The 14424-nt window shown below is 41.6% G+C and overlaps 1 protein-coding gene across 2 annotated transcripts in view; it reads left to right on the forward strand.

Moving 5' to 3' along the window:
• The window catches only part of PKNOX1 (PBX/knotted 1 homeobox 1), a 1629974-nt gene that overhangs the window by 1295538 nt on the left and 320012 nt on the right, over positions 1-14424 (forward strand). The window contains exon 10 of one of the 2 annotated variants that reach the window (XM_044072234.1): positions 9626-9733. The exons of the other annotated variant lie outside the window; for it this stretch is intronic. Within the exon in view, the coding sequence (XP_043928169.1) occupies positions 9626-9733 (108 nt within the window). The remainder of the gene's footprint in view (positions 1-9625; positions 9734-14424) is intronic. 2 annotated transcript variants of the gene reach the window in all.

The raw sequence follows: 14424 nt of genomic DNA on the forward strand, positions 1-14424 counted from the left end.
GGAGAGAATTCTGCATTCTTTGGACGTACACAGACAGCTTAGATTCTACTTGGACAGAACCAAAGCTTTCTGGAATACAGAGCAATTACTAGTGGCATATGCTGCAGGATCACAAGGGAAGCCTATCTCAAAGCAGACTGTTTCTAAGTGGTTAGGCCACTGCATTCATTTCTGCTACTTACACCATCGCAAGCCAGTGCCTAAGGGCATTAGGCCTCATTCCACCAGAGCTGCAGCCACCTCAGCAGCCTTTCTCAGGGGAGTACCAACCAGAGACATTTTAGAGGGGGCTACTTGGAGTTCAGTGCACACCTTGACAAAGCATTATCATCTGCCACTCTACTTTAAATCCAGAGCAGGCTTTGCCACTGCAGTCCTGCAGGGCCTCATAGCCAGTCCTACTGCTGTCTAGTTCCAGCCTTCCAACCATAGCTTTGGGACTCTACCCAAATGTAATGACTGCAACAATGAAACACGAAGAACATATTGCAGTTGTGTACACTTACCATAAATGTAGACGTTCGAGTGTATTCACTTTTGCAGTCCAGGTTACCCACCCGCCTTCCCCTTTTTTCTTTTGGATCTTATCCCCCCCCTTCTCTGATTTATACTACCTATGTGGTGTATTTGCTTATAGATGAAGGTAAAATTTATATTGGTGTATTTCTGAATATATATATAAAGTTTGGCTACCCTTTTTGGGGGCACCTGACATCTGGGGCAAGAAAAACTGAAGAAAATGGCGTCGGCTGCTTCTTTTATACCCCTGACGACCTGACGTCAGGGAAGGGGCGACAGCGGCCGATGCAGGACCCAAGACTTTGGAATTCAGGCTGGCTGAGGGCAACCTGCCAGCAGGATTACCCAAATGTAATGACTGCAACAGTGAATACACTCGAACATCTACATTTATGGTAAGTGTACACAACTGTAATTTTCCTTCTCACCAAAAAGATTGGTTGTCCAGTTTTAAAGTTATATTAGCTAAATGGATTTTAGATTGCTTTTCTTGAATCTGTTCTCAACAAGGCATCTCCCTACCAGGACCACCTAAAGTCCACTCAACTACATCCATGGCCACTTCATTTGCTTTTTGGTCAATAACTTCTACTGATGATATTTGTGCTGTAGCCACTTGGTCCAGTGCTCGTACCTTTTGTTACTCATTACAAATTGGATCTAATATGCAGAGATGTCCTTCATTGAGGGCCACCCAAGATTAATGTAGCTGGAGAGTCTATCCCATTCGTTAGGAAGAATGAAAAGGACAAGATCAGATTTAAAAAGTTAGGTACTCACCACAACTAGGCATCTGTGTTGTCCATTTTTGTTCTTCCTCAACTTCTCCTTCTTAAAATCTTCTGGAGGGACCTGTTGGCTTATTTTTTGGAACCTATATTTCCGGATTTGAGACCTATTCTTTCAGATTTCCCTTTCTCTGTCTAATTTATGGGGATTTTGTGGCAACAGACCTGATCTGAGGTATTGAGGATGGACTAGGGCATTCTGGGTAGAGGGAGGAGCTTGAGAGTTGGATCCAAGGTTTATAGTATGCAACCTAGTCGGATCTGAGGATGGGATCTGGAACCCATTCGTTGCGGAAGAATGAAAATGGACAACACAGTTGCCTAGTTGTGAGAACGTAACTTTGAATTTACTTTAATATCTTCTAACAAATACAGCAGTCACTGTAAAGACACCCCCCACATACATTTTAAATACCTCTGACTACACACTAGACAAAACTGCTTTAATATATATAACATGCACTTTGTCTTGAAATCTTTTATACAAGTATTAATAATATGAACAAAAAAATGTTTACTTACAGTTACCTTTTTTTTTCCATTTAGTGTCCTTCTAAACATTAATGAGATAAAATGGGGTATATGTTTTACAGTCAATCCACACATTTAACAAAGTCACAAAAGTCTAGTCTTTCTTAGCCACTTTTTCATGCGGAGCCAAATTTTACAAATGTGATTTATGCTCTGTCTCCCATTTGTTCATTAATTTCAGTACTACTGGTCTTCTTCCTGTTTGTCTCCATCTCAACACCTAACTCTTTTTCAAGTACAAGGTACTCCTGATTCTTTTAGTAAATCCCTACCCTATGCTTTTTTCTGTCTCAAGCATTTTCCTGTAGAATATTGGAAACATTTTCACTGGCAAAGTCTCTCTGTGAGCTTTATTGCCAGAATAATGAGAAGCAGTTCCCTACTCCTTACTGGCTCACTTTTTGTTGGATAACTTTTATATTTCCTCCTTAGCCTGCTCTGCATCCAAAATGTCTTTGATCATTTTCTTTTATCTGTCTTGAGAAATGTGGTTAAGCCTCGACTAGTGTCACTAACTCTGACTTAAATCTAATGTTTTGAACATGCTTAGCTCCACCTCTCAGGTAAATAAACGCACAATCAAACGTGGCTGCAATTCTGTGGAATGCTATCTGTAGAACAGCTGCAAATGGTACTCTTATGAGGAGACATGCTTGGCTCCATTGTTAAATGCCTTACTTGACAAGGACCTGTTATTTGGTATTGGTTTTCTGAAGTTTTCAAAATGCTGGAAGAGAGAGGAAAACTCACACAGGGAGCTAAACAGCTTTTCTTACCAGCAGTTGTGAAATTTTAAAGGAACTGTCCTTCCAGTCCAGGCCACTTTTCTGTAAACTTTTCAAATCTGGTTTGCAGAAGTCTGGGAAAGAAAGGAAGTGGCAGGGAGACTCCAAAAGAAATTCAAATGACTCAGTGGGATCCAATCCCCCACCCCCGCAAAAAAAACATTATGACTACCCTTGCCACATATTTCTTCCCTCCTTTTCTCAGCCCATCCTTACTTGGAGGACTACAGGGAATCTTTCTGTTTGCTGTCCTAGTTGGCAGTCAACAACTACAGACTTTTGGGGTCTAAATTTTATAACACAGGGCTACATACTCCATTGAGCATTCCCTGCCATTCCATCAGGCATTCCCCATACCCTAAAAGATCAGTTCTACTACTAAGTTAGAGTTTCAAGAGCTTGAAGCCAGGGACTCTGGGATCTTGTAGCTTGCACAGGCTGCCGCTTGTGCACAAACTTGAGTATAAGTTAATTCAAGCAGATACCGCACCTTACCCAAAGACATTATTCCAGTTTGAGTAAGGTAAGTGGAGCAGCCATAGGCAGGGAGTTGGAGGGGAGAAAGTGTAGATTAAGGCAGCAGTCGGGAAGGGGTTTAAGTTTAGGTGGCTTTAAGGGGATTTTAGGGTTAGGGAATGGGAGGGGAGTTTAAGGTTAGGAAGTGATTGAGAAATTTAGGTTTAGGAAGCAGTAGAGGGATTTAGGGTTAGGGAGTGAGGGTACCAGTGTTATGCTTAAGGAACAATGGGGCATTTTGGATTTAGCGAGGGGAGGGACTTAAACGGCTAAGGAACAAGGAATGTGGTTGGGAGCTGGGTGGGGGTTTTAGGGTTAGAGTTAGGGCTCTGGTAGGGCTGCATATTTTAATAGAATTGGGAGTTGATAGAGCTAAATAGTAAGCAAGATCAAGCTAGTAGGAGTTAGAGCACTTGCCTTTTTGAACAAGTGGCAGCAAGCACTTGTAGTAGACTTGAAAAGACCAGCTTCTTATGTCCCTCATCATCAGTCTTGCCACTTTAGGTCAAAAGGACCAAGATTTTTATTCAAGACTTTTCAGGAGGCCAATTTTAGATCTGTCCGGACTGAACACTTTTTTGCACATTCCAAAATTCAAAATGTTGACACTTCAAACATTTTTCCCTCTTCATTCCCTTCAAACCTTTCTGAATACTCTAGATCTAAAAGGTGCTTATTTATATATTCCCATTCACAAAAAGCACAGATCTTTTTTTAGATTATTTGCCCTGAAGTTGCATTATAGGTATACTTCTTTCTTCTTTGGACTTTATACCACACCAAGAGTCTTTACCAAATGACTTGCTTGAGTAGCCCATTTCAGACTTCAGACAGGAAAGATGAGCATGCTTTGATGAATGCCTCATATTAGCTTCAGCCAATCACAAGATTGTAATAGTTTTACAATTCACAGTGAATCTTTTCCCTGTGAACCTAAAACAGTCATCCCTGATTCCATCTCGCAGACTGATTTTTTTACACCTGTTTGATGACTGCTTTTTAACCCCCCCCCCCCAAAAAAAAGGGAAAATTGTTTTCTTATCACTTCATCTACCCCTCTCAACAGAAAATGTCTGCTGCAAGGGAATTCCTGAGAGTTCTAGGTTCAATGATCTCTTCCGTCCTTATGATTCCTCAAGCCACACTTCACACGAGAAAGATCCTGTGGTATCTCAAATCTCTCTTGGCTCAATACTATTACCATCATTTGATGAATCAAACAAGTCTTAATCCAACCCTGGAGTCCCTTTCTTTCATCCCATTCCCTCTCAGAAAGTGACAACAGATGCCTTGGACTTTGCATGGGGAGCTGTCTCTGTGGGTATTAATGTGTAGGGGATTTGGGAATCATGGTATAGGCACAAACATTTCAACCCGAAACAGTGATGGCTCTTATAAATGCCCTGAAAGCTGTGAATCAGCTTTGGTCTCCTGGTGCTGTTAACAGTCAGCATTGCTGTAATGTGGTATGTAAGCAGAGATGAACAAGGTCATACCCCCTTTGTAAGCTGGTTGTTATGCAGTAGCAGACTGAGCAGATCCAGGATTGACCATTTTGAGTGGATGCTGTAATGGAGGATATTCCTGCAAGATAGTCCACCAAATGGGTAATTTCTCAAGTAGATCTGTTTGCCTCCAATATAAACACAACTGAATCAGTTGTGTTGCCTTTTCAGTCCTATATTTATGCCTTTCCCCCACCTTCCTGTCATTTCCAAAGTCCTTCAGAAGATCAGGAAGGGGTTACCAAAGGTATTATTTATGACTCCCTTTTGGCCCAGACAGCACTGGCTCACTCTCCTCATGTAACTGGCCAGGGACATTTACCAGAATCATCCTCATCTCTGATTCATCTGAATGTCCAAAATCTGAAGTGTAACTGTTTGACATACAGGTTTTTGACCCCCTTAGGTACCTTTTTGTTTTCCTGAGGACATGCAACAGTTGTTGACGAAGGAAATCATTTTTTTCTTGGTGCCACAGTGGAGGACGGGACACATCTCAGGCATGTGCACCCTGGTTCTCCAGTACTTGTGTGAATTGCTCAGTTCTGGCATTTTTGTGCACTTCAAAAAAGGTACAGCTTTCAACTGTTTCAGCCTGTCTGCTATTGGATTCCCCCTTATCTTCTTTAGCTCAAGTTAAACCATTCATAAAGGAGGGTGTACATATTAAACCACCAAAGAAAATGTGGCTTCATTTCAGGGCATTGTTTCATTTAATAAAAGCTAACTGTCCCCCTTTGAACCTGCAGTCAGTTTTTCTCTGAAATTTTCAACAAGGAGGACTGCCTTGCAGGTTTCTTTAACTTCTGCTAGATGGGTTTCTGAATTACAGGCTCTTATGCCTACTCAGCCTTTTTGATCTTTCACAAGAATAGGGTGAGTATTAGAACCAATCATTTCTTCATACCTAAAATAGTCTCTGGAGATTACTCTGAATCAAACCATCCAGCTATGTGCCTTTTCCCTAAACCTCAAAATAAGGGAGGGAAAATCTTAATTTCCTGGATTTACATAGGCAGTTGAGATATTATTTGGATAAAGCTAAAGAGTTTAGGAACACTGTTCAATGTTTTCTATCCTATGATAATAAAGAGTTTAGGAAAACTGATCAATGTTTTTTATCCTGTGATGGTAAAACAAAGTACTCCTAGATGGATTTCCCTTTCCGTTCAATTCTGCTATTCTAACCATGGGAAAAATCCTCCTAAAAATATCAAGGGGCATTCTACTACTACAGGTGCCATAGTTGTTGACTTTCTGGAAGGCTGTGGACTCTAAATCCAATTTGGAAGCAGCTGCTTAGTCTTTATTTCACACATTCGCCAAACATTACAGACTAGATGTAGTCTGTAGGGACAGAGTTTTTTTTGCTAGAGCTGTTTCTCAGGACATTCTGGACTCTGGTTCAACTCCTTCCACCTTCTCTTTTTGAGCTTTGTCAGTCATACCATTTGTTGGGAGTACTACAAAAGTGATGTTATGAAGAATATAGTACATTTCTGTAACTTACCACAACAGTAGTTTTTCAAATAGATTTCTGTTACAGTACATACACTTTCCCTTCATCCCTCTGAATAATCTCTCCAATGGCTGTAGTTGGTTTATTCTTTTTTTTTTATGACAAGGCTTGACTCGGAGCAATAGGCTTCAACCTCCCATTCTAATGACAAGAAAGTTCTGAGTTTTGGTGTGCCTGTGGCATATCCCTTCATGCAAAGGGTGGACATACTGCAAATAAGAAATATGCCTGAAGCTTTATAGAGTGGCCAGAAGTACAGCATCTTTGGCAGGATACTTCCCATCTGTAAGGAATCCTTCAACAGTGATGTATTTGGACATCTCTTGTTATAGTAAGTTACCTACATAACTGTACGTTTTTTTTGTTTTGGGTAGAGCTTCTACGATCTGCTCCATAGAGATTTTGTATGAAGAGTAGTTTAGTGATTCACTGGGGAAAACATGGGGGTGGGTGAGTGGGAGGTGTGAAATTAGAACTGAATTTGTCAGCTAGGATGTTAACTACGGCTTCAGAATCAAAATGAGTAATACTGTTTAACTGTAGCTTGATATATTGTTTAGTGTATATCTAATACTCCTAGTGTAGTTAAAACACACATTTTGCTCCCAGACTAACATACCCCAACAACTAAAGGTAGCAGTAGCACTCTTATACCCACCACTTTATACATCACTCTGCTTTAATTAAAAGTCCTCATCATTTTACTGTTTTTGAAAGTGTGTGTAATATACACATTCATCTTATAGTATCCACTGTACCTGTAAGTTTGAGTTGCAAAGAATTCCTACATATTTGTACTCCTTCCATGTATGCTGTTTCATATAACCCTCTCAGTGAGAATTTAGGTGACAGCTGAATTGCATTTTTTCTCACTGTGTTCTTCTGTCTCCTAGTCTTATAACCGTTTTTGCTGGATTTGTTGGTGGCAGTACAGATTTCATGTTTTCTTCAAGGGAATTTCGATTTTAGATACACTCCACCCTTGCAACTTTGTTTCTTTCTTATTTTGTGTTGTCTGAGAGAGTTATTGATGGCAGCAAAAATGTTCCCATCTTTACAAGGCTGTGCAGTTAACAGGTGGCTTTCAGTGACAGTCCTATTTTAACAGTCTTCTGAGTAGACTTGTAACCAATATTTTCTACCCTTCTCTTAACTCTGTTTTCAGGTATATAGTGACATTCATACTTCCTGGAAAAAAATCTTTCCCAGAATGCTTCAGGCAGAGTGTCCCCTTTGAGATATGCAACTTTCTCCTTCCCACTAATTTCTGTCTTCTCATTGTCTCCTAAGAAGATTTGCAGCTTTCCCCTTTCTACTAATTTCTGTTATCTCGTTGATGGTAAATGTAGGTGACAGCTGAACTCACACCCTTCTCTGCCTTTTCACTTAAAACTTTTTTATAGCATTTACATTCAAAGCTGTTTAACCGCTCTTGTTACCCATCTCAGCAAAGTTTGGTGATTCCTAAGTTTCTGCCTCTTTTTTTTCACCTATTACTCTGATGGAAGTTAAACATACTAACCCTACTATCTTCATAGCTAATCACTTCCTGTCTCTAAATATGACTTTGATTTCTCCTCTGTATACATCCTTACTTGTACTAACACTTCCCGTCTGTGAGGACTCCTCCAGTAAGCATGCATGTATCACAAACTCCAAAACTCCACTTACCCACCGGTGTCTTTGTACAAAGTAACATTCTGTGTTGCAGAAATTTCTCTACCATTCCTCACTCCTTTTACATTCAAGAATTATACCATTCCCACCATTATAACTAAATACTTTGTGCATGACAAGTATTTCTGTCCCTACACTGGCCACCCACAAGTTATCATTTTCCTCCAACATGGAAAGACTCACCTTTATCATCAAAGAATACCCTATTCAACCTTCTCATCCAAAAATATTTCCTTAAGTTCCCATTTCTCTCTCTTTTATGTCATCTAGTGTGAGGACATTCAGCCGAACCCTAGGCCCTTCAACAAGTATCCCCTACACACCACCCGCAGCATGTATCTCATAAATTTCTGATTGTCTCAAATGTTAATGCCCACAGTGTAAACAGCAAATTTTGACCACTCAGAGTATGGATACTAGATTACAGTATCCGAGACATCCTTGCCATTGCAAAAACGTAGGTTAAACCTGTAAATGCACTCACAAAAGTTACCACTTGCATTTGTAATGCATAAAAGTTAAATCATTCGGGAGCTAGTATGTCAGCCAAATCACTAAGGGAGGGAAGAGCTTCCATCTACAGTTATGGTAAGTTCCTAACATAACTGTACTATCTTCATTATCCATGTCTGTATGCTTCCAAAAAATATGCCCTCATTCCCTCTTCCAAATAGTCAGCTTTTAATTTTTCCATGCAGATCTAGCAGGCCTCTTTTGGAGCTTAGATAGCCAAGGTATTTCTCTTCTTGCTACTTGTGAGAGGCATTTAGTTGCCTTGTTCAGTATTCACTGCTAAATACAGTAAGCTTAATCTGGAATAGGAAAAGTGTGGCTATATGGGAACTGGGAGAAGAGCTCAAGCCCTGCTAAAGATGTTGCCAGTTTGGTGTTATTTACAGCGACCAGTCCTTCAGTTTGGAAGTATATGGGCATGGATAATCAAGATAATATAAGTGCATAACTTGTTTATTCGATGCAGTTTTGGTGTGTTAAGGTTGCATGTCATGTACAAGATGCTGCCCTCAAATTAGTGAAAAACTGAAGAGATGATATTTGTGGATGATCATGTGGATCGCGAGGGGCAACTAATGGATGCAGACCCACCATAAGCTGAAAAAAGCAACCATCAGTTACTTATGTTGCTCTGGAAAATGGTCATAGATTGTACTGTGGAAGCAGTGTGTCAACAGATCAAAGTTGTTTCAGGTTTGCTAAATGTATAAAGCAACTTGAGATGTCTGGAGATTATTTAGTGAGTTTTTAAAAGAACAATATGACTGTGTTACCACTGCAACAAAGAGTGATGGATGTAAGGAATAAGTTTTTGAAACAGAGTAGTTAATGTACTGAGCAAAAGTTGGTTGCACTGGAAACTGCACAAGGAGGTGTATATTGCATTTCGGAATTTTGGAAGATGAACAAGAGGTTGACTGTATAGTATTTGTAAAAACTAAGCGCAGTGGACTGATTTTGCAAAGAAGTAATTGGGCAATGAGAAGGCTTACAGACTGCCATTGTCAGAGGCAGACAGGGCACATGGTCGACCAAGAGTGATTTTAGTCTCCTTTGTCAGCTGGTATGAAAAAACAAGTTCTGTCTCAGTTATGGCAGCAAGGAAAAAGGATGATGGTGGAAGGAAGGCTAGTACTGGTGGATCATGATTTTTCGGAGATCACCATGCAGCACTGGTTTCTGTTTTCAGATTTCGTAAAGGAATTTAGATGGTGTAAGATAAGGTATAAGTTGTCTTTCTCGACAGTGTTGATTTTTTTTTTCTTCTGTCAGGAATGCAGGTGTTTTCTTGTGCTCAGTCCGTGATGGATAATTTACAAAGACTGCTACCTTCTTTGGACTATGTGAGTGAGGACTCAGTGTCTACAGATCCTGGGAAAGGTATGATTGTTGTGAAATTGTTGAACTGGCATAGAACAAAGAGCCAGAGTCTGAACAAGGAGAAGGGTGAGGTGGTTGTGCCCTATCTTCAGTCTGGTATGCAGTGAGAGGAAAGAATTCATATGGCCATTTGGATATGTTGTGGTAATGGTTCACTAGTGACTGCAAATAAAGTTGTTGTAGTAAAGAACTCGGGCAGCATACTTTTCCTGAGCATACATACACATTAAAAGGTACCTTTGTGATGCTGAATTGTTATAACAAATGGTAATGTTTTTGTAGTAGCATGATCAAGAGTAGAAGTTTATTGGACACTTTATGTTTCAAAGACTTTAAATAGTTGAGTAGTAGCTTATGCTATTTGCGATCATTTGAATGTGTTATTTTTTATACCACAGTTTTATTGCTGTCATAGGGACATCACCTTCAAAACATATAAAGTTAAACTTTCTTATTCATCAGCTTCCATTTCCAATACTTTGTAATACATGCAGTTCCTTCCTCGGACAAGCAGATGTCTTTTAAACAGCAGTCTACAGTAATATCATTCTCTCTCCATACAGCAGTATCTCTGAGCAGCAGATCATTTAAACTACAGTTCATGGTACTTATAAACTGCATTGTCTGGTATAAGTAAGGCACTATCCTCAGAAGAACCATTGCATTTAATTTCGTCAACCAATTAATACTTTAAGCTTTGACTTTAAAACAGCTTTATAGTCCAGTCCAGTGCTGTCTTCTCCATCTAGCTTCATCCTTTGGGTTATCGGATCCAACACCAGCTAAGTCCTCTAGACTTCAACTCCCTGGGCTCTGCCTTCCCTAACCACAGTATCCCACTTCCCAGCAGATACCTCAGATCAGGTTTGCTGCCCTTCCAGTCAGCAGCTCAAGCCATGGCTCCTCTACAGCGTATACTCTTTGGGTGCTTTTTTCTGATGTTCTTCCCCTACCTTTTAGGTTATAGTTAGGATAAGATGGGTTAGATAGTTTAGCTAGGTGTAGGTGTTAGCTGTTTAGGCTTTATACCTTTTTACTGTTTGTGTGCAGTTAACAGTGGGCTTTTCCCATCTTTGAGATTTTTTGATTGGTGTTGACAATATCTTTTTCTGTGTAGAGTAGTTCTTTTCTGTAGGAATGTAACATTTATTGTTGCTGTTTTGGTGTGTCATATTCTGCTACAGTTCTTACTTATCTATGGGTAAAGGGTTTAAGAAATGTGCTGCCCTCACAAGATGTGCACAAGTGCATGTATTGCTTGGGTGCTGCCCAACTCGATTCCTCCTGTTTGATTTCTGAGGGGTTCGGGTCCAAGGCCATTAATGAAGCAAGGGCTAAACTAATGTTGAAAGGTGTTCTCCCTACTGGTTCCTCCTTTTCAGATTCAAAGGATGATTCTGACAAGTCACACAGTTCTTTTAAGGACTTCAAGACTTCTGGAGGGGACTGTAAAAGATCTTCTTCTGTATCCATGCCTGGACCCTCTTCTGGCTTGCCAGATCTGAAGGTACCAAGACCTTCAGGTGCTCCAGTGGCATTGGCATTAGTGTCCTCAGAGCTGATCGTGCTCAGTGGCAACTAAAAATAAGACGCCATCTCCAGACCCAAGTGTACTAAGCCCTTTTTGGTCAAAGGGGCTCGGTCAAGTCAGGTAGCTTCTCCCTTCTCCCCTTCCACTCTGCTGGAGGTTTCACACAAGTCTTCTTCTCCACCCTTGTTGCTGCCATGAATAAGGAAGGCTCTGTTTCTGTCCCTTAGTGTGCCAGGACCTTTTTTGGTCAAAGGGGCTCTGTCACGTGGGGTAGTGTCTCCCTTCTCCCCTTCCAGTCTGCCAGAGGAGTTGACGGATTCTTCTCCTTTTCTTCCCTGGTTCCAAGTCTCTTCAGTTTGGATCTGACTTGTAGATTCTTCGTCATTAAAGCGACCCTTCAAACCCCCCCCATCGGTGGTTTCATCTGCTCAGTCTTCAAGGTTGGTGGGCAGTTTCAAAGCTTCAGATTTGGAGCAGCTGATGAGATCCCTCTTGCAGACTTGTATGTAATCAGGTCTTATTCCTTTGAGTCCAGACCCCCTCCCCCCATAACCTTGGCTCTGGCTTCCTGGTTTCCTCTCTTGGGCTGTTTGGATTTGAGGATCTCAGGCCTGTCTGTGTTGGCAGCATGGCCATATTCAGCTCTGACTTCCAACTTGGTCTCATCGACTTTGTGTTGGAATGTAGTTGACCTCGAAGCTGGTGATGGTGGGTTGAGTTCTGCCCTCAAAAGCTTGACTCTGGTGTCAGGGTGAGGTGTAGCTTCCCTGGGTTCAGGCATGTCTTGGGTTTCTTTGAACCCTGGGACTGTTGGCTCCTGGCTCTCAGGTTCTACATCCACCTTCGATGTCATGGAGAGAATGATTTCCTGACTGAAATCTCTGTTGCAGTATTCATAACAGATGGATGTTCTTTGTGTTTCACTGTTGCAGTCATTGCATTTGGGTTATCTGCTTTCAGTAGCCCTCAGTCGGCCTGATTATCAAAGTCTTAGGTCCTGCGTCGGTTGCTGTCTTATCTTCCGTGACGTCAGGTAGTCAGGGGTATAAAGCATGCAGCCGATGCCATTACATCAGTCTTTTTTGCCGTGCGGTGCCCGAAGCAGAAGCAGTTCACAAGTGCCGGTCGGCCAACTCTTGAAATTTTCGTTTTTGAGTTTCAGAACCGAAGGCTTCAACTAAAGCTAAGTACCCTGTTGGGGAAACTTTTTCTTGCTCTAAACCGATGTCAGTAAAAGTCAGTAATTGTATTTCTTGAGGAAAGCAAATACCTCATAAAGATTTTCATTCGTACTATATTCCTTGCCTAGGCCCTGACCACGACGTACCTCGCTGTCGGTTTTGTGCCTTATTTAAACCACGAACTGTTAGTCGTCGGTACATTTTTGCTTCTAAATATTTTGGTACTCGGTTCAATTATCCAGATATGTCTTCGGTAAGCCACCCAACTACTGACATTCCGAAAAAACGCAAAGATAAAGACAGAGACAGGCCACCTAGGTCCAAAGCTGCCAACGACACTTCTCCTAAGCTAGTCGCCAGTTTGCCGGTACTCAGTGAGGTGCTTTCGCAGCCCCTGATACATGCTACTTCGGATTCGCAGGCCTCTACTGAGACCCATTCGGAGTCCGGTATGCCGCGAGATGCTCCAGCTGTGGAACCTGCGGATGTCTCTACCTTGGATGGGTCCGGAGCAGCTGTACAGGCACTGGCTTCTGAGGGTGTATTCAGGCCTATTGACTTGCTTATTAAACTGATGCCGTCTTCTTTTTCTAGGCCTAAAACTTGAACCATGCCTAAGGAAGCCGACACCCAGACCAAGAATGCCGGAAGACCTTATTACTTTAATCAGGGGAAGCCAACCTTCCCCCTCTAAGAGACCTAGGACAGAATTTGCTTATGATACTTCTGACCAGGATTCTGAAATTTCTGTCTCCCCTGATGACCAGGATTTACCATTATCTACCTATGTAGATTCTGATGCAGAGGACTCTATTCCCTCTGCTTCTCTCACAGAGGATTTTTCTTTTGGTGAAACCTTGCATACTCTTAGGGAGCATTTTCACTGGGAAAGCCAGGATTACTCTGATTCTAAAAAAAGAGGCTTAGGGATTTCTTACTCCTACCCAAAACAGGCCTTTAGTTATCCCTCCTGTGCTGGACATTGTCGACGATGCCTTTTCCGAATCTAGCTTGGCCCCTGACTGTTTACCTCCTGCTCCCAGAAAACCTGACAGATATTACAGGGTTCATGATTCTCACAAGTTCCTTTTTAAAAATCCTACTGCGGATCCTGAGACCATTTCACAGGGACCCAAGGGCATTAAGGCTACTACTTCCAAAAATCCTACCCCCTCTGATAGAGAATCCAGGGCCCTGGATACATGAGGTAAGAAGGTATACACCTCTGCAACCTTGGCCATCAGGGCCTTAAATTGTCAGATTCATATGTTAAAGTATCAGCAGCATGTCATTGCTTAAACAGAAAATTATGTTGATTCCTGATTGTGCTGAAAATAAGGAATTAAAGGATTTAATGCATTCTGCTGAACAGGCTGGAAAACATACTTTGCAATGTGGTTTTGATTCACTAGAGGCATCTTACAGGGCTGCTGTCACCGGGTCTGTACATAGGAGGCATGCTTGGCTTAAGGAGCAATCTTTGCCAGATCATGTTAAAACTAAATTGCTGGATGCTCCCTTAAATCAGGAGCGCCTGTTTGCCGACAAAGCAGAAGAAGTTCTTAAAAAGATGGAGGAGAAAGCTAAATCTATGCAAACTGTTAAAGATTTCTTACAGGTGCAGCCTCCAAGATTTAGTAGGCATTGGCCCTCAAAAAATTGGTCCTTTCCTGCCTCTTCCAGGCCTTCTCAGTTCAAACCCAGAACCAGCAGAACACCCAGGCTTCAGTCCTAGGGTACGCACAGGTCTAAGCAGTGCGGGGCTCCCACTTCCAAGTCAGGGAGTAGTAAGACTCCCCCCTATGGTAAGCTGTCTCAGTAAATTAACTTTGAAACTTCCAAGCACTTCTCAACTGACTGCTCCTTTAGGGGGAAAGATTGCTCTGCAGGCAAAAAATTGGGAACTCATTACCCAAGACAAATGGGTTTTAAATATAGTTTCCCAAGGATATAGATTTCACTTCCGCGCGTTACCAACC

The sequence above is a fragment of the Protopterus annectens genome, chromosome 5.part0 (assembly GCF_019279795.1).
Source record: "Protopterus annectens isolate FY-2018-M chromosome 5.part0, PAN1.0, whole genome shotgun sequence".
Taxonomy (NCBI): domain Eukaryota; kingdom Metazoa; phylum Chordata; order Ceratodontiformes; family Protopteridae; genus Protopterus; species Protopterus annectens.